This window comes from Neopsephotus bourkii, unplaced genomic scaffold (genome assembly GCF_033783945.1).
Source record: "Neopsephotus bourkii isolate Nb327-2 ecotype Australia unplaced genomic scaffold, CSIRO-AGI_Nbou_v1 NB_1373, whole genome shotgun sequence".
NCBI lineage: Eukaryota > Metazoa > Chordata > Aves > Psittaciformes > Psittacidae > Neopsephotus > Neopsephotus bourkii.
The window spans coordinates 5483783-5504969 of NW_026901852.1; the positions used below are offsets into that span (position 1 = coordinate 5483783).

General features: G+C 42.2%; 1 protein-coding gene across 1 annotated transcript in view; it reads right to left on the reverse strand.

Annotated features, from left to right (window-relative positions):
- Nucleotides 1-21187, reverse strand: part of PLB1 (phospholipase B1) — a 75145-nt gene that overhangs the window by 13067 nt on the left and 40891 nt on the right. The window contains exons 34-48 of the mRNA XM_061367253.1: nt 20212-20320; nt 16392-16443; nt 16167-16247; nt 14995-15060; nt 14452-14552; nt 13514-13595; nt 12978-13082; nt 11366-11461; nt 10201-10272; nt 8366-8443; nt 5958-6018; nt 4967-5025; nt 2420-2478; nt 1583-1626; nt 276-375 (exon numbers count right to left, since the gene is read on the reverse strand). Coding sequence (XP_061223237.1) covers nt 276-375; nt 1583-1626; nt 2420-2478; nt 4967-5025; nt 5958-6018; nt 8366-8443; nt 10201-10272; nt 11366-11461; nt 12978-13082; nt 13514-13595; nt 14452-14552; nt 14995-15060; nt 16167-16247; nt 16392-16443; nt 20212-20320 — 1165 coding nt within the window. The remainder of the gene's footprint in view (nt 1-275; nt 376-1582; nt 1627-2419; nt 2479-4966; nt 5026-5957; nt 6019-8365; nt 8444-10200; nt 10273-11365; nt 11462-12977; nt 13083-13513; nt 13596-14451; nt 14553-14994; nt 15061-16166; nt 16248-16391; nt 16444-20211; nt 20321-21187) is intronic.

Genomic DNA, 21187 nt, shown 5'->3' on the forward strand with positions numbered 1-21187 from the left:
AGCATAACTAAGGCATTGGCTTAGAAATTCTGGGCAGAAGTCAAATAAAGAAAGTTTCTTCTCTGTCTCTAATTTAGAGATAAAAATAAATCCCCCCAATACTGAATTTTATGAAACAATTAAAAAAAACCCAATGAAAAACATCAGGTCACAGAGACATGCTCAGTGCAAGCAGGTAATCAGTATTCAACCAGCCTTAACCTGCACTTCAGAGAGAACCTGGGTGTCCATCAATGCTCATGGCTTTGCCCTCTCTCGGCTGTGACTGTGCTTACCGTGCTGTGGCACCTCCCTGTGCGACGTTGAATCCCGCTGTTTCCATGGAGCTGCCAGTGGAAAAGCCAAAGAGGTCTGGGTTGAATTTTTTCAGGATATCTTCAAAAGAAAGACCACAAGGTTCACCCATGCACAGTACAGCCGGTAGCGTTGCCTCCCTCAGAAGCACAAGCAACCGAGTGGTAGGAATATGGACCTGGGTTCCCCCCTTGTTCACTATGACCTTACAGAGCTGCTTTGGAGACTCGACTGTCCAAACCTCACACTGCAACTATTTCTCTCCATGGCCCTGAGAAGTCAACGCCTGGCAACCCAGGAGATGCACGCCTCATGCAACTCATGGGTGTTGAGTATGGGTGCCAGTAATCATGGTTAATTCATGTACCAGGAGCAGATGCTCTGAATACAGTCCTCTAACTCCACTCATCCAGATACCCATCAAGATAGTTCTATTTATTGCAGAGAAGTAAATTTTAGTCACATTTCTAGATTTCACCAAAACCCTCAGCAGGAAGCATGATGTTACTGTTTCCGTGGCTGTAGTGCTGTCTGAAACCTCTTCAGAGGGTCTCATTCATACCGCATAAGTGAAATGCACCTTCTGTTTCTCTTTAAGCACAGCAATGTGCGCGGTACAAGACAAAGCATATCGGATTTTATTACCAACAACATCAGGTATTGTCAAACTGCTCCACAGCTTGGATCACATGAAAATAGGCAAACCATTGTGAACCAAGTCCCTTCCAGTTTACAGTCACATTGACCCCTTAATAGTTTCTATGGCAACTACAGGACCGATTACACAGAACATAAGACAAGAAATGTATAGGATTTTTAGGGCTTTTTTCAATGCAGTGTAGCAACTTGAAACCATCAGGAGGAACCACAGCCTTGTCAACAGCCCTAGCTATATGCACCACTAGTTGTTTCATAACCCTTCATTTGCCCACATCCTTTTCAGTCAGTCACTGAAAAGCAGAAAATCAAACAAAGGAGGAGCAGGCCTGCAGATGACTTCAGTCACCTTCAGCACATTTACTCCTAATCATTTCAGTCAAAAGCATGATACAATCACATGGAGATCCTGTGATGTGGAGGGGCTGAATCTACAGCTACTTTAAGACAGGTCAGTCTGGGTTTCAGCTATGACTCACACGAACTGCTCAAATCCACAATAGATGGGCATTCCCCACTGTTGGCAAGGAAAGCATGACCATTTCCAGATGTTTCCTAGCATCCACTTAGAGTACTTTCAGGGTAATACTTGCCTTTTGCTTTTCTCACATTGATTTTCCAGGATACTCACTGGGTAAAGTAGTCTGTGTCTCCAGGGTGCCATCACCTCCAATGCTACAAAGGGAAAGAACAAAATCACCAAGTAGGATTAATCCTGCAACCATCTGTCTTATTGCCACCATATGTTGCTCTAGCAGCCCAGGAAGGGAAAAAGAAAAAGACTAACTTCAAAGAGGACTAAGGAGATAAACCACAAGAATTCAGGGAAAGTACTGAAAGGAAATTTCACATTAAATCAAGCAGGGAATCAGCTAAGAGAGAAACTTCCAGACTGGGAATAGAGCAAACTGAGAGAAATGATTTTTCGTAAGGACGTGCTGGGATGCCCATCATTGAAAGGCGTATTCCCTCACCAAAGCTGGTCCGTGTGACCTTGCTGAAGCTAAGCTTGTGTGCAGTTATGCACAGAAGAGAGACTGCATTAAACACTCACTATCTATCTGCAGTTTCTGCAATGCTGATTATGAGAAGAACCACTGCCTCTATCACCCAAAGCTTGTCTGTGTGCAGAGCCAATACATTCTTATACCACTTCTGGCAGCCCGTCCTGAAGGTACCTAATAACCCAGTACCATCAGACACACCAGGCCATGCTTCTAGCAATCAGGTCTGGTTAAAAAAAGCAACAAAATCCCCACAGAAAACAAAACCAAACTAAAACCCACAACAAGAATCACTGCCTTTCTCTTCCAATCCTCACTCTTCCAGTCCCTACCAAGCAATACTTGCTCTCAACATCCTACTCCTTCATTTACATGCTTAAGTAGGTAACTACATAGCCAGGTGACCCACACTTTTAACTATGCCTGTGGATGAAAAAGCAGAATGGAAGACTGAGCATTTTCACCTCCAGGAAAGTCCCCTCCAGTCTGTTTGTAGGTCAGATGCTTTGGCTCCTTGTGCAGTCTGGAAAGGATGGGAAGAATAATGTATAAAATACTAGGAGAAAAAATTGCTCCAAGATAGACATTGTGATTTCAAAGTGCAGAAGCATTTTGACCACTTTACTCTGCGTCCAGCCAACCTTTTACAATATCCCAGTTTTAGCATAAATGCTCCATGTCCGTATTCAGCACCACACACTGGCCTCTGAGCAGACCTGCATGTTGTGTGCTTCAAATTCAAGGGCTTCTCATTGCCCTGCATGTTCTGTGCTTCAAATTCAAGGCCTTCACATTTCTGAAAGCAGCTCATCTAAATAGCAGACCATGGAACATCCAGACAGAATGCATCAGACTGCAAGGTCAAGGACATGAGCTTTAGAACTACTACTCTCATATTGTTGTAGTGATCCAGTGGGACCCAGATTAAAAGCAACAGCTTTGTATTTGTTTGGATTTTTCTGATGGAAAACGCTTCATCCTGGCATTTCCTGAAGAAAGCTGATTTGGGGAAAGTTAATAATCCAGGGAAAAAAAAACACAACAAAACCCAAACACTGATTAAAAATTCCCATCCAGTTTCAGCTGTAAATAAATCAGCAGAGGAGCTGCTTTTTAATCTGCCAAGAAAACAAATCTTTGGTGCAAAATCTACTTTTCCTCTGCCAGACCCATTCTGCCCATCCAACACGCAGACTCGATGAGGTGTAGCAGGGTGCTTTTTTTTGCCAATACAGATAAGCATGTTGGCATAGCTATTGCTTTCGCTGTGCGGTGGTGCTAGGAAGTCAGGCAGATGCATTCCAGCCAGTGACATGACTAAATTCCTGAACCTTTCATTAATCTCCAAGCGCATCTGGGCTGAGAGCAGCTTTCCTGCAGTGTGAACTTTAATCTTTCAAAACCAAATAAGACATCAGAACAAAGCTGTGAGGAATTCGAGCAGCTGACAGGACTAGGACAGACCTCTGGCAAGGTCAACACCCTCACTCACATTCAGGACAGCAATCGTGCTTCTGCAGCTTTATAGTTTCTTTGTGGTTTCACTTCATTTTCTATCCTTCAAAAAGCCGTGGTGTCAATTCAGCCATGAACACCGACTGCATTCAGGGCTCTTGTGGGAAATACCAGGAGGAAAATCAATGCCTTAGTGGACCATGACAGGTCTTAGCTGGGGATGGTTAGGCAGTACAAAGTGTGCACTGCTGCTGGCTGTATGGCACTTTGTACTTGAAGGGTACATGTATGTGTACACACATGAGGGAAATAGTCTGCCCTGTTTTCTGCCCTGCTCCTACCCTCAATAAATCACTTCTCAAAAAGCCCAATTACGCTTTGCTGTCGCAACAGAAACTAATAGGAACTGGATGAATAACAGCAGTATGAGAAACTCGCTTGCCCAGCTCTTGAGACGGGGAGCTCGAGCACTAGTCTGGCCCTTACAAGTAGGGGTCTCTGAGACATCTCATGTACTAAAAGAATTAAAACGTAAAAAAGAAGAGACGTGTGCTAGAGCACACCCATAGCACTAGGTGTGGGGGAGGAAATCAAGCCATTAGTTCTGAGGGTCACGGCAACGGGTAGGAGGGAGACTTGCAGGGCCATTACGAAGGTCTTCTAAGGAAAGCTCAAAGCTTAGCAGTGGGGAGGAAAGCCAGGATTACATCAGGTCAAGCAAAATCAGTTTTGGAGCTAGTGAGGAGATGAAGACGTGCACAGCTGCCTGCAGATAAACCTGATCCTTTAAAGGCTTCAGTACCCCCGACTCCCTCTGAACTCTACAGGGGCTGAAGCTGCTCGAATGAGTAGTGGTTTAGCTCAGGAGTTAAAATTCATGGGAACTGTTGACAGGAATGTTTGCTTTCATCCCATGCCAGAACAATTCTGTAGTGCTGTGCAATTCTGGAACTTTTCCGTCAGAAAACTTTGACGCAGGTCTGCAGTATTCCCTGCTACTCTTTCCTGAGGCTTCTCTTTGCTGTGCCTACCCCTTTCGGTTTGCATTTCTTGGTACATATCAGAGTTTTAACTGGAAGATGCCTAAGCCAGGAAGCAGCATCTGAAAGCAGAAGTCTGAGATACAGACATATCAGAATCATCTTGAGTGAGAAGCACTTTATTCTGCTATCAGTTGTTTCCACTGGAATTTTCATCAAGATCTCCCAGTTAATGAGAAGTGTCAATTGCTCGCTCTTGGTTTAATGTCAGAGAAGGCTGTTCCTATAAGGCAGACAGTTCCCCTTTCAGAAACACTTGAATAAACTGTGTGGAATAGAGAATGTGATCCCATTTCTGTTCTAGCCTGAATTATTTATTACTGGATTACACAATTGCCGGTGTCACTCATATCCCTTCAGGTTATTCCTTTGCAGAGGGGCACAGGCAGAGGCATTTTGCTTTGCCAAACCAAAGCAATTTGATTGCTATCTGATGGTGCCTGACATGATCAGATCTAGGTAGAAATCTGACAATTGCTCTTCTCATTCTAAATATGGGAATACAGCAGTACTCACAGTCAGGGAATCTCCCAGTGCTCCTATGACTTTGATATCAGCAGGTTGTAGCTCATGTACTAAAAAGTAGGGGGAAAAAAGCAGGATTATTGACAATTGAGACAAAATACAGTTTAACAGAGTAAAGTTGCAAGTGTCTTGTTCCAATCCAACAGCATTTTTACAGTTTTCCAGGGAAAACAAGCTTCATATTCTGTGTCAGCTAAGCAAGAGGCATAACTTCTTGACTTTGCTTGCAACAGTTTGCTTAACTAACACAGAAATAAATGGAACTTAAAAGATCTTAGGAAAAAAATGAAAACAGATCAGGTATGTTATGGGGTGCATACATTCTATCCCTTTCAATCGGTTTTCAGGTTTGGGTCATAGATCAGATTGGTCAAACTTGCTGAGCCACTAACCTACCCAGGCAATATTAATCTGCTGTGTTGCTATATATGATACATGTATATGACTATGCTGGTTTTGGCTGGGGTAGAGTTAGCTGTGTTTGCAGTAGCTGGTATGGGGCTGTGTTTTGGATTTGTGCTGGAAACAGTGCTGATAACACAGGGATGCTTTTGTCACTGCTGAGCAGTGCTTACACTGAGTCAAGGCCTTTTCTGCGTCTCACACCACCCCGGCAGCGAGGAGGCTGGGCTGCTTTCCTTTTGTGTGTGTGGCTTTTGCAACTGTCTATAACTCAACCCACAAATTTTGTCACTTTTACTCTTTTGATTCTCTCCCCATCCCACTGCGGGGAAGCGAGTGAGTGGCTGTGTGGTGCTTAATTGCCGGCTGGGTTAAACCATGACAATGATAAAAGTGATTGTATTTATCCACAGAGGGCACATCTGCTGTGATGCAGAATTTATTGTATATGGCAAGACAGGCTTTCTTTGCTGCTAAATGTATCAGCTTTTACTGTTTGCTTCCCATCTAGGATAGGTTTTAAGAACAAAAGATGGAGTCTTTTTCTCTTTGTGATTTTAGCTTACAAGTTCTTTCTCACCTGACGGTGGGACACGACTGGATGAAGCCTGTTCAGAACACAACAGGTCACTGCCCCAGTTCTGCAATGGCAAGTTACAAAATTGGTTCACCTTGATGATACAGAATTCTTATGCAGTTTAATTGTACAGCAAAGGGCAAAACCAAATGAAGACACAGATCCAAGTTTGGTACCTATATAGCTCAACAGTCCTTTACACCTCTGTTGAATACTGTCAAAACATTAACTACTTTTGATGAAATTTTCTAACCAAAGCATAAAACCTTTCCAAAGATGAAATATTTAATTGAGAAATATTGCTTATGGTAAATTTCATAAGGAGGATTATTTTTTTCCTCTCTTTTACAGCCTGGAGATTTTGTGCATGACCTCGAAAGTGGGGTCTCCAGGTTTTCCATCTCAAAAGATGTAACAACAAACAAAACCAAAATCAATAACAAAATCTGCAAATCTATAATATTAACTTAATACATTGTATTTTTCCCCATCTACCTTGCTAGAAAACTATTCTTTTCCTAGCAACTTTCAAAAAGGGCTTGTTTTCACTGAATATAAAGTGTGAAAAAGTTCAAAACTTCAAAAGTTTCTGTAAAGAGAGCTATTAGGGTGGTGAGGCACTGGAATGGTTTGCCCAAGGAGGTTGTGAATGCTCCATCCCTGGCAGTGTTCAAGGCCAGGTTGGACGAGGCCTTGGGTGATATGGTTTAGAGTGAGGTGTCCCTGCCCATGGCAGTGGGGTTAGAACTGGATGAGCTTAAGGTCCTTTCCAACCCTAACTATTCTATGATTCTATGATTAGCCTCTAAACAATTGTACTTTGCCATGCCAGGGGGGTTGGAACTATATGATCTGTAAGGTCCCTTCCAACCTAAACCATTCTATGATATACTTGTACGTGATATCAGAGCTATTATATTTATTCCACCAGTTGAGGAAATTGAGTGAACCACTCATTGCAGAACATCTTGGTTCACCAGCAGAGACAACTGATGGATGTTCCACCCACATTTTTCAGTAGTGAGCAACAATACTGTTATTGGTGTAATGAGCAGTGCCTGCAAGAGCAAAGAGTTGCTTATGCTGAGGCAAAAGCAGGCCCTGCTTGAAGCAGGAGGTTGAACTAACGTTCTCCTGAGGTCTCTTCCAACCCCATTTATTCTGCAATTGCACTGTCCTACCATTCAGAGGAAAACTACGTGGAGCAGTGTTCTTCAGAAAGCACACTTAGTGTTAAAATCATCAAGACAAATTCATCTTTTCTTGTAAAAGAAGATGACTCTACTATCAGCCATCTAGCTAAAGGCTGGTTGCAGAGGGTAGAAAGGACAGCTGGAGTTATTTTCAGATCAAAGAGAGAACTGTTCCTTTACTCTCTCTACTGTCTCTTTCCTTTGCCCTATCACTTTAAAAGCTATTGCTGATGAGATTCAGTGGAAGTACAAGATTGCCCATTAAAAGTGTAACTCTGGCTTTACAGATAAAAATCCCATTTCAGTATTGCAAACTATGCTTGCTGAAGCAAAACCAGCTGTTTCTCTCTGTAACCCTCAAGGCACATAAAGATTTTCATCATTTAGCTAAGCAGGAGGACCCCCAGTATATTGAAGTAGACCAGTCCATTTTGACTGTCACCTCCAACCACACTTTGTCTGCATGCCTGCAGCCACTTGTCAAGAGCAATTAACTGCCCCATTTCTTCATATCCTACACAAAGTTTGTTTCAGCAGTTTCTTTAATCAGCCCTGTGGTAGTTGCTCAGTCATTGTGGAAAATGAACCTCTTTGAAAATGGATTCCTATCACCTTTGCATCTAACCACATATCCAATGTGTAAAGCTGACTGCCCTCTGCAGGTTAAGCTTGCCTTAGTTCATGGAAGTACAGTGGCTCAATAAGAGAATATGGAAACCCTCCTCAGATCATTTGGGGGCTCAGGGCTATACATTATCTTCTTGCTACTGTTACAGAATCATAGACTAGTTAGGGTTGGAAAGGACCTTAAGATCATCCAGTTCCAACCCCCTGCCATGGGCAGGGACACCTCACACTAAACCATGTCACCCAAGGCTTTGTCCAACACGGTCTTGAACACTGCCAGAGGTGGAGCATGCACAACATTCACAACTATGAGGAACTTGCTATCTGAATTAATGATGCATCCCAGGTACCCTACTGTTGAGCACAGTTTTGATACAATTGCACCAATTAATACAATTCTTTTTGTTTGGCTTTTAGGGAGAGTTTAACATTTCTTTACAGAGAAAAAAACTGCAGTGCAAGATAAGACTTCTCTTTCTAAAAAACTGGTAATAGTTTATCTCATCTATACATTCAGGCTGATGTGTGAACAGTCACCAGATACAGCTTTGCATACGTCACAGAAGACACAGCAAAAGATGCAACAATTACCTCTATTGGTTCATCAGTGGGCTCCACAGGTCGGTATGTGTAGTTGCTATTCTTGTATGTTGCCAGGAATGGTCTGTCCTGGAGAAAGAGGAATACATAAGAGAAAATAGGCAATAAGCACATGGCACAGACCACGGCAAGTCATATCAGGCATCACTAAGAAAGTAAAGGTGCAAGCTGCAAAATGGAGATCTGGATTTTGAAACCATGTTCCTTTCTTAAAATTCAGAAGTAAGATTTATGTTCAGCACCTTATGGCAAAAATGACATATACCAGGTCCTGATTGCAGTTTAGCATTGTCCTCTCCTGGTCTTTCAGAAATGACTTAGATTTTATTAGATATGTATTCCTTTTAAAAGATACCGATGTGAAGTGTAGAGGAACCTGACAGCAGAGGGGAGATGGAAAGATAGATTACTGAAAGGATCACTTCTCTCTGAGAGAGACTGTATAAATTGCATGGTTATTTTTGTTCCATACTAATGCAACACACATTCAGAAGACACGCACATTGTATAGGCTAAAAAATTTCACTGGGGTGTCTCAGTTAAGAGCCATTCCAGTGGCTGCATGAGGAGGTCTTACAAAGCACTAACACATTGGATTAGAAGACCCACTACTCTTTCATTTGCAGGGTTTTTCCCTACTTCAAGTTGCCTCAATACAAATGATATTCCTTGACTTGCTGGGCCCTTACCATCTGGCACACCTGACATTTTGAGGGCCATGACTGCTTAAAGCAGATGGAATTTTAAACCTGCAGTGAGAAACTGTGGGAACAATAAATGGAATTTGTGGGTGTCAGAATCCGAAATAATTCACTACTCCTTTCAGTAACACAGGTGGTGAAATCCTCTGGAAACAGTTTATTTGTTCCTTTGTATCACTGCCACAGAGCTTTCCGTGCAGGAAAAGCTACTGGCACTTCCATCAGTGACTTTCTCAAAGCACTGTGGGCTTACCACTTCTGAAAACAATGGCCATGTATTCTTTGCAAGGGCTACTAAACCTTTCTGCGCCTACTTCTGAATAGAAGTAGATGAAGGGAAAGAAGTAGAAAATCAACATTATTTGGCACTAAAGAAGTTGTTAATTTAAGCTGCTTGGAAGGAATACTGGGTAAAATTAAGTAAGATCAATTTAAGTGAATCTGAGGACGTTTGAAACATGCCAATTAATAACTCTCAGATCTTCCTTTTTTGACAGGATGGATATGATATGGACAAAATCCTCCTCTATGACTTGAATGACTGTGTCCAGACCCGAGATAACAACTCAGCTCTCTGATCTGTTCAGTCCTTTGGCCTCCTTGTTGAAACTGCTGAAGAGAGGGAGCCAATTATTGCTGACTGCAGTGGTTATTTCCACGTGCTGATACCTAGCAACTGTACTGCAAGTTCAGCAGCTTGTTTTATAACTGCAGAAGCAGCTTCCAAAGAGTCTGAAGTATCCCTGTTATGGATCAGGCCAGGAAAACCAACCTGGCATTAGTTGAAGAAATAACAGATACTGGTGTTGATTCTGATGGGAAAGTTAATGCAACATATTCTGTTATTTGCTGTTTGACCTGCCTCTGTACTTCACAGCAAAACAGAACCTCTGCTACAACTAAACCCATACCAATCAGCGTGTTGTCAATTAGTATTCATGGCCCAGTAAAAGGCTGAGGGACACCAGAGCAGGTATATGTGAGCACCTGCTCACTCACAGGTAAGCAGAGAACCAAAGTTTCTAGTAAACTTGTTCCAGACATCCCAAACCCCTGCTCTCTGCAGCAGCTAGAGGCACACAGAGCCTCCTGATGCCCAGCTTCCACAACATGGGGTATATTTACCTGAGTTGGACAGTCGAGGACAATGTCAGCCATGAAATCAAACGAGTCAGTTTTCTGGTGTACGGGTTGTAACTAGAAAGGAAGACAACAAAACCCCCATTTTGTAACCATGTTGGCCCATCTTACATTTGTGTAACAAGTCTAATTTAAAAGAACCTCAATATAGCTTTTAAATTTATATAAAACCGCCTGTATTTACAGACCTTGATTTACCCAAGGCTGAAATGCGTCTGCTTCTCAAAAAGAACATGGCAACTGCATAACAACAGAACAACTCTAGAAAGAAGCTTAAAATGGGAAGTGGAAAGCTACACTGGATCAGTTTAAACTCCTGGAGGATTTTGGCAGGCACATGAAGTACCTTGGAATTTGGCCAGGAGGCAAGGTCATAAACTCTTTTCTCTTGCATAAAAGACAAGAGGCTAAGAGTCCCTCAGTTTTTATCACTAAGCTGCATGATGGCATCTCCAACAAAAGGCTGTTTATGCATAGAAGATTGAACCGAATTTAATTAGAGGTACTGCGGGATGATTGCAAGCAATCATGTCAGCTGTTAAGACATTACCCTGAAGTATATAAAAGCTACCATCCAGGATCCAAGATGCCTCCAACTGCATATTGCACTGCACTGCAACACTAAAATGGGTTTGCTTAAGCAATCTTCAACGACTCATTTTCATTAAGTTTTACTCACTTCCAAAGGTAGTAAAACTAAACTGAATTTAAGCCACTTTAATTCCTAATGAGACATTCACAACACATGGATTTAAAACAAACTTCTAAGTAATCCATTTTGGATTGACGCATGCAGTTACCATTCTTTATTTGGTGGCTGCCCAGAGCAGCCCATAGAAACATCATCCTTACTGAATGCTACCCTGCCTTTCATGACAAGGGGTGAAGTAGACTTGAAGTCGCTCAGCTGTAATCACGTATGACTGTGATCATGCACCTACAGCACCCCTCTCCTCCCCACACACTTTCAGAAGCAAGAGATTCTAGGCTGAGAGCAGCACCAAATATGGAGGGTATGTGACTAGTTAAGAAACAAACACAAAGGTCCAGCACTATCCAAGCTTTCATTGCAAGCTTTATAACAGAGATTATTTCAATGGTAGTAAGGTCTAGCTAAAGACCACATTATATGCAGAGCTGATCACCTTACCAGTGCATTCCAGAGAGCCTTGGCAAGCTGAGCATGGCCTTTCTGGCTTGGATGGAAGCAGTCGGGTGCAAAGTAGGAGAGATCTGGATGCCCATCCTACAAATGAAAGCATAAAGGACCTCTGAGTGCAGAAGAATCCACACCGCTCCAACCTGGGGTTGCTGAGGCCAAATCAGAGCCAGTAATGAGAGGTTCATGCTACTTTTTCTTGCTGATCCAATACAGAATTGTCTCATGGTTACCTGGTGATACACAGTGTACTTCAGCAGGTCCATGAGCTACCAGAAACACTTAACTAGAGATGCTTATGTGCCTCCAAGAGCAGATCCACCCAGAAATAGAAAACCCACCATTTTCAATTTTGTGTTTAGCCTCCTCTCTGAGCAAAGCTTTACTTCGATATAGATACTGGAGCATCTGAAGGAAACGGAGTTTGGACATTTAAGTGTCTTGGCTTTTGTGTGAGTGCTGAGATGAGGAGTTTAGGTCACAGATGACTGAAACAAGATGTGGTTTGGTCAGAGTAGTTCTTCCTCAAAACTTGAGCAGGTTTTGGTTCAGTGTGTTTAGGCTAGCCTATTCGAAGATTACTACCAAAATTTGCATCTATATCTTTTGGCATGTTTAGAGGTAGAGTTTTCAGTTCAGGAACACCTGAATGTTGTGTGAGATAAGAAGCATAGAAACCAGCATCCTGAACTTCATTAAAATCTGAACTAAGGCTTGTGAGACGATAAAATATTCAGAAATATTTTGCTGCTACTTCTGTTTTCATTTCTGTGTTCCCTTATCTCGGTACCCAACCAGCTTGGGATAACTTCACAGGAACCAGCTTCACCAAAACACAACCCCCCCCAATCCCTGTCTGGTTTTCCTGTGAAGGTTTCCACTGGTGTTCCAGATTTGCCTGTAGCAGCATCTGAACTTTTCAAACTCGCCCCTGGCTGTTGCTGGCAGTATCAGGATCAGTTCAGTTCAATTATTACAGAGCAATCTCAGCTCAGTATTTTGCCCCATCTACTCTTAGCTCCAGGTGAGATGAGGAAGTGCAGAGGCATGTGAAAATTTGCAAGTGGAGTTTCAGTTTCAGAGAAGGTTTGGGTCATTTTCTTCCTTTATGGTTTACTGAGACTTACAACTCAAGGAACTGAAATATAGCTGCCAGTAACAGGAAAAAGGGCTCACTACGTAAAACTGCTACTTCCACTAGATCATATGTAAACTTCTTTTCCTGCTGGACACAGAATAATGAGTTATGGGACCTAAAGATGTCTCCAGTGAGCAATGCAGCAGTGCTGCTTTAAAAACTGTGACTTTATACCTCTGGCTTTTATTATTCATATTGTATGTTCAGAAAGAAAAATATTTCTGTACCCTTGAGAACCAACCTCTTCATTCAGGTTTTGATTCCTTTTCCCAAACAGTAATTCATATTACATATACTGCATAATATGTAAAACAAAGAACTGCTGAGTATATGAAGAAATCTGATGTACTATACCAGAAAGCAACCAGTTCTAATACGAAAAGCACAGAACAAGGTGAAAGTATTCTCTATAGGTTAGACATGCACAGTTAGTCCTTTGCATGCAGAAGTCTCTTTAGACTGTACCTGACCAAGAGAAATCTTGGGATTTTGGAGGAATGGCTGGATGACCACTGTGAAGTTTTCATGAGTGTCGTATCTGCCAGACTCCAACAGTCTCCGAATTCCAAGCTACAAGAAACACAAAACCATCACCGATAATCCATCGGCATCTCTGTATCATAACTGTGGGTTTGGTTTGTTTTCTGACAGCCCATGAATTAAAAGGAGGTTTTATTTGTTAACTGAAACAGCCACAGACGTTGGCAAGTGCGGCTTGCAAAGTGGCTGAGAAGGCTGGAACACAATACTGCAACAATACTGTTGGGAACAGGATTTTGGTAACTAAACTCCCACCTATCCATCTGTACTAGGAAACAGAGTTCTTCTGAAGAGCTATGTTGCTGGTTTTGGTCATATGGTGTTTTGGGCAGCATCATATTACCTTCTCCTTAGCTCATAGGGCCTATATGGGTAAAATACTGCTATAGTGTGTTGCTTTGCAATCAAGAGCTCACCTCAACTGGAAATCAAGTTACTGCACCAACTCTTGTTAAACATACCTGGTAATCTCTGGTGGCTTCCTTCACCATTGATAAATTTTGTGAGTTTTCTTCTTCTGCGAGAACACAGCTGCACAGGTAACTGTGGGAGAGGTTAGAGGAGCAAACAGGAATAGAGAGAATTAGAGTTCTGAGAATGCACAAGTCATCCTTCGCCACCCAACATCCTCGTGACATGGGAATAATAAGGAAACCTGTACAGTTGTGTTTCTGTGGAAATGGCTTATCATCCTTGCTGTTGTTCATCATTTCAACCCTTAGGCTTATGTTCTGCCTCATGTGAATGGTGCTGCTCTAAATCAGTTTGATTTCATTCCCAGGTAAAGTAAAGTACACTGTACTTTACTTTGTGATAGTTTGTCCCTTTCATTACACCTTGGCATCCAAAGGTCCTGCAGCTTGACGAAGGCACATGCCAGTCCCTCTGAAACTAGAAAATAGATCTTTGAAATTTACTGGCTGCATTGCCTCTGAGCTGGTACCTTTCCAATCAACAATTCCTTTTGCATTGCCAAAACACAGAATTTGTCCCTGTTTGCAGGGTCAGCAACGAATGCAAATTACCCATTGCAATAAGGCCTCTACAGCAGGAGAGACCTGTCTACTCTGCAAATACTTCACATGCTGTAAAAGGCCTGAAAAATCCAAATGCTTGTGGACTTCAACCCCACCTTGAGGAACCCTCAAAGAGGTGTATATTGTGTACCACAGGAAACCTTACAGCTCTGGACATGGACAAAATGCACGGATTCTCTGACAACACTTAGGTCAAAGCCAAGAGAAGGCAATGCCATCAGGCAGGATGATGTCGGCACTGCATGGACTGTAGTGCTACCTTTGATCATCAGTTCAAATGAGGAGAGAAGCGTGGAATAAGAACATGCTTTCTCATCATGGACAGTAAGCTCAGGTACATAAGGAAGTCAAACAAGTCTTACTCTGCCATGTAAGTGGGGCACTGAACTTGAGTGTCCACAAACAACTGTCTCAGAGGGCGGAGGTCCAACACTTCAACCAGACTCACTAAAGCTTTCGGAACCTGAAAGTTAAGTTAGACTTTAGCGTAGAAGCAACTGATTATGCAGCCCATGCTGCATTTATTTTACCCTAAAGTCCAGTCATTTGACTCTCTCTTCCCTTTCTCTATGTCTTTTTTTCTGTAGTTTTTTTTTAACTTCCTTTCTCCATTGCTCGAGGAAAAAAAGAAGGAAAGAAAAAAAGCAACAATTCCCCCCCCAACTCAGTTTTTGATCCTTCTCCAACACCATGGCCCAGTGTTACTGTCTGCCATTTCAGACTGCATCTCACTACTCTCAGGTTGACAAGACAAAAGGAAATGCTTTTGTAGAAGTCGATGGAATATGCTTGGTGCCAGAATGGGAAACAACACAACAAAAGCAAACAAACAGAAGAGCTAGCACCGGTCAGTCACGTACCAGTACAAGCTAGAATGCAAGGACAATTTATTTCACAGCACTTGCCTGCTCATGCAGAATATCAAGAGTTTCTTGAATCCTCCTGGTGAAATTCACAGCTGAGTAGTGATCCTGAGAGAAACAGAAGAGATTACTGCTAAGTGGAGACACAAGGCATTTGGGCTGGGAGGCTGCAGAATCACGTTAATTCACTTTCTTTTCTGGCACACAACACTGAGGTCGGTTGACCGCTCTTGTTTCTTTCTAGAGACCAGGTATTTTAAGCATATCAATTAATCCAAAACAGTCTGGGTGAAATTTTAGGTTTAAAATAAACCTTGTTGAGTAGCAGTATATTTAACTCAAATCCACTGGGTCCTTCATGTAAAGATACAGGAAGGAACCCAATCTGAATGCGTGCTGAACAGCATAAACCAAGCAGCCATAGGTGTGCTCAGAGCCAGCTGATAAGCTCTCATAAAATGAGGTGAAATCATTGCTAATCAAGGTCATAGCTATAAATAAAGCTATAAAACTTGGTGGCAGCAGTGAAGATGCCTAGTGAGGCTCCTGCAGGAGCAGCAAATTTCTCAAGCACAAGGGGGTACAGGAGAATTGAAAACGCTCATGAGAATTCAGCATTTTAAAGGCAAGAGAGTAAAAGCTGGCAGAGAAAGGTGGCCTCTCCTTGCCACCTGTCCACTCAGCTCCCATGATCTCCTTATGGCAGCCCTAAAGGCTTCTCCACCATCCAGAGAAACATAAAATTCAAATGGTACCGGGCACTGTGCAACTTCCCTAATACGCACCTCACCTGTTCCTAGCGCCTCCCTACACTGCGAGTTATGGGGTAATGACTCCTGTAGGATTGGAGTGCTGGTAGTTCAAAGCAGTACAGTTCTTTCTTGGATGTCTTAATGAGGCTGTGCTAGCAGTAGAACAGTTACCACAATGGAGGAGTGAAGCTTTACTTCCATTTTTTGCTCATGGTCAAAAGACAGTAGCAAAGACAGTTATTCTTACCTTGGAGTAAGCCAGTGAAAACAAAACCATCCGATGCTGTAACTGGTTTTATATCAGGGCACTGTCAGCAGCAACCCCCATCAAAACATACAGCAAGGCATATATAACTCGTATTATCTCTGTGAAGGGTCTACGGATCCATGGATTTCCTTTGACGTGTTTCTACACTCACACACAATCCCACTACAGTTTCAGTTAACCAGTTTACTACTCACAGGGTCTTTGCAATAGTTGCACAGATCGTTGCCTCCGATATGTACTGTTATCAGCTTCCAGTCAGCACTGAAGTCAATTCTCTGTGCAATAAGGAAGAAAATAACAAGCCTGAATTTCCTTGACTTTTTGATATGCACATGGTATCACTGCAGGTGGATGTACTGTGTGAAGCAACACGTGTTTCTTTTCATGCTGTAAGATTAAAGGAGTCCCAGGCAACTTACAGGATCAGTTTGCATTAGTCTCAGAAGATTTCTTGCTTGTGCTGGTAAATGCCTGTTGAGGAAGACAACTTGTGAGTGAAAGAAGCACCTGTATGCAAAGCTCAATATTAACGCTCTCCAGACACCTTAAATCAAATTGTCAGATATCATAAAGGCTGAGTGAGGAGACAGTACAATACTCATGTTGCTGTGATCAAATTGCAAATTCATATCTTTGTGCGAAATCAATATCAAATTGAGCTTGAATCCTGATCGCTCTCAAATTCAATAATTAATCTGGAACCATAAGTTTAGCTGCTTTTACAGTGCCTAGCACCTAAACCAGCTGAAAAGCCAGACACAGAAACATGTTTGTAAGCAAATGATGTGGCCTGTTTAGAGCTAGGTGGCCATCAGTCTGTTCCTCCTGGACTAAAACAACAAGGGAATCCCAAGACCCCGTATTTAACTCGTCTCTTGAGCAATGCTTGTGCATAAACCACACCTCATCCCCCTGCAAAGCTGAAGCGTTTCAGAGTTCACTGTGCACACCTCCCTCATTTCTGTAGCCTGCACCTGGAGCCAATACTTCGTTTTCAGTTGTGTAAAACATCTCTGTGCACGCAGCCTTTCAGGGCAAGTAAAAACCAAAGAGACTTTCCAGATTATTCAGGCAGGTTAAGATGACAGCCTTGCTGTTTTCCAATAGCCAAGTGAGCACTCCCTCGCTCTCTTTTTTGTATATATACACACACATATACATTAATATATATATATATATATAAACTTCCATGAATTTTGAGTTACGCAGATTGAACGCTTCAGCCTTGTCTGACTGCCCTGACATGCTCATCCTCAAATATGCATAGAAAAGAGAATGTGGTTGGAAAGCTTCGACCTTCCAGGCAGCTTTGTACCATGGTATGAGCTGCATCTCCCTCCAGGCTCTTGTTAGAAACACTTCACTGGCTGTCTATCATTTCTGGAAGCATTTCAGCTGACATTAATAAGCATGACACTTGTTCTGTATGGCAACCAGAGCTTAGCTCTCCGTTGCAATACCATGTTTACTGGAGGAACAGGAGATCTCTCTCACCACCCTCCTCCAACTGAATACAGGTCTAACACTAACATAAGAGTATTTACTGGGCAATGAACCCTGTCATACATCTACTTGTGACACAGACACTGTAGGCATGTAATAGTTCTGTTCACTGTTACCCTTGTCCAATGTCATAACCTACTTATTTACATCCTAAAGCTATGACAAACCACAAGTGGACAGTTTTCTTCTGTTCTTACTATGGAAACCCCTAAGCTTGAATATTGACCCAGAGGAAAACACCACGTACTGAGCTGACTGTCTGCAACACCTCAATTTTCTCATGCAGTCACTGAAACGCTGGTGCATCCTGAACCAATGCAGCCAGTAAGATCTAACATGAATGAAACAGTGTCAGCAATCACCTGTCCCTGACCTGCACCTTCCACCAAATATAGATCCTGATCAGCAGAAACAGTTTGCTAATGGGAAATACAGATATTTTCAGTTCTTATCACCTGTTCTCTATTCTCAGTCCTAAATTCTCAATCTCCTTTTTTTTTTCCACATGAAATTGGAGATCTCAGCCAGGCTCTGCTTCAGCAACATGCTTCAGATCTGTCCTTAATTCCAGCATGTACGTAACCACTTTGGCAATGAATGCAGATAGGCTTAGTGACATCTTACTGAATGAGACCTGCATTGCTACACTGCCATCAAGTTAACACAAAGCAGCCAGTGATTTCATTTTAAGACACCCTTACAGCTGGTTTCCAAAGGCTGGTAAGGGTGCAGAGCTACCTGATTTTAGAAAGGTCCCGGAACTTCCAGAAAGCAGTTTCTAGATTGGTACCCAAAACTGAGAGAGGCCACAGAACAGTTCTGAAGTACCAGCATTAACTGGTGGGCTCTTTTTGCCCTTTGAATCAGAGAAAAATCAATATTTTTTGGCTGATGAAGAATAAATGCTGGATTGCGTCATCACTCCTGGACCAAATTCCTAAGGCAGGAGAAACAGTTCCTTACATTTGACTACATTTCAGTGTTCAATTAGGATGCATTCATCTTCTCAGGTGCATCAAGAGCCCAAACAGAACAAAACAGACAAACAGACAGATGTGACAAAACAAAACCCCCAAAGAAGCATCTCAAAGTTCAGGGCTACTAGTGAGGTAGTTTACAGGACTTCACTTTTGCACACCTTTCTACAGAGAGTCACGAGACAGAGAAAAGACAGTTGACTAGCAGAAATCTGGGACAATTGTTGTCTGCATCTCCTTGCTGGATGTTTACAAAGTATGGCTGCAGAACACAGATATCTCCACTTCATCATGTTTATGAAGTCAAGCTGCTTGTATGGGAAGAGAGAAGACTAATTGGTATAGATGAAGTAGACAACTTTCCATTAGACTAACATGCATCAGCTCATTTCATTCAGCTAACTTTAACATCTTGGTTGCTACTGATACAAGCTGCTCCAAGTTTCATGGGTGACTTAAGAGGTCTTATATCCTGTTTCAAGTCTTCCTACCACTCAAAAAAGCCTGCTTAGGGTTTAACTGACACAAAAATACAAACCAAGCACCCATCTTATTCTTCCCTATAACAAGCAAAAGCTGAAACTAATCTGGATAAATGCTGCGTTTAGAAGTATGTTAATAAATTCTCCTTGGTGGCTGAATCAGAGCCATAATCCTTGCACATTTCACTGACACACAGATACACTGAGTCATCACTAGGAAATAAAATGCCTTCTCTCAGGTATGGGCAGCTGTAGGATATATCAGGGCACCTAGCAGACTATGTCTCTCAGTAAATAAAAGCATTTACTGAGATTGCTGGTATGAGTCAGGATTACTCAAGGCCTGCAGGAGAGCAATAAAAATATCCAATAAATCCTTAACAATCTTTGCTTAGATATAACAAACTCAAACACCTCACTTAGCTTCTGAGCTTCACTTCCAAGACCTCTTCGGGAAGTAAGAGGGATTTTTTTTCTTCAAACAACCAAAATAAGGTCTGGGTAATATCAACTAACAGCGTCAAACCCAGGCATGGGCTGCCAGAACCTGTGCCCAAACTATGACCGAATTCCAGCAGCCATCTGTTTTGTTAATTAAACAGCACTGACTCTTTCAGTAAGAAGCCAGGGATTCCTAGGATAAGAAGTATAGCAAAGCTCACCTCATGCAGCCTCCCAGGTGTGACTATAAGCAAGAAGCCAAATTCAAATGACTGCAAGACATTACAATCCCTATTATATTGGCAGAACTGGTTGCAACTGCATCAGGTCTGCAATGCACCAAACCCCATATATGACCATCACTAACTCTTCAGATTCAAGACTGTGGCTGTTCTTTTTACTCTCTCTTGTCCACTCCTGCTTGCCTATTCAGAAACCTGAGGCTAGAATGATGAAAGATCTCCTCTATTTTTTCTCCTATTATCTCTTTAACATTTCACTACATGCTCACTTTCTGAAAACATCCATAATCTCAGAGATTTATTGACAGTTAAATAGATAAATTAATAGCTGTTCAAGAGGAAGAGTAGAAACCACCACCTCCAGTTTCTGCCAGTTTCTTGATTGTGGATTTCATAACCAGGACTGTTATCTTCATTTGAACATTCAGCTATGAAAGAAGCCCATACATTTAACAGGTTTTTGAGTGAATTTAAACCCTAACTAGACTGGTTTTGCTTGCTCTTCAGAGCAAGTTGTGACAGCACATGAGACAGTTGAAAGTCAATTAGATGAAGCATCCATCCCCTGCATATGTTAAACAAGAAGCTACATACTCAGCCTGTGCTCCAGGAACTGCCTGGTTAAGGAATGCATTCGACTCATTTGCACTCCCTGTACCAGTCGAATAGCCCACAATTGCAACATTGAACTCTCGAAAGATGTCTGAAAAAGAAAGAGAACAGCAAAGGGGAAGTTATTACACCTTCTCCGTGCCTCAGGGGCTTGCATACACCAGCACTGCTGCAGCTCTGCTCTCTGACAGCACTGCCACAGCTGCTGCAGCCTCCAGTCCTCTAGATGCATCCACCAGACAGTGGCAAGAGGGATCACCAGCTGGCAGTGATGCAGACAGCCCTGGCCTTGCTGTGCTTATACAATGAGCAGAATTAAGAATTGCTGTGTGTGGTAATAGCTCATGTTGTGGTGGTTAAAGCCTAAAATAAAGCCCTCAGTCATATGATGGTGGCTTTGTGAAGCAAACCTGAAGGGCATTTCAACCCAGTAGGAGCTTGTTTTCAGCCAGGGGATCTGGGTCTGCTTCATGGCTGTGCAAGATCTCTCACTACTGACAGATACAAAGATGAAAGCCTCAGATGCACGGTTCTGATGAAATACCATCTTGTTCTCCACTACCTCCATAGCAGCTTGCTTACAAAAGGAAGTCAATAGAATAATTCACAGCTGAGAGTGAAAATGGTTGCATTGTAAACTATAATCTCAAAGGCTGAATTTAACCACATTTCAAATAAAGGCTCTGTCAAATGTAATAGCATCCAGTGAATCCATCAACTGCTTATTCTGATTATATTCTTGTTACATTCTGCTTATGATAATGGGCAACACACAGAAGGACAGTTTGCTGTCCCTCGCCAAATAGAAGTTTATTATTAAAGCTGATCCAAACTGCCTCTCGAGTGGCTTTACATCAACAATAGACTGAGCTACAAGAAGTTGCATGTTTCAGTGAAGAGAAAGTTAAAATGATTCCCTTCAGGTTACATGTATGAGTAGTCAGCTATATTTACCAAA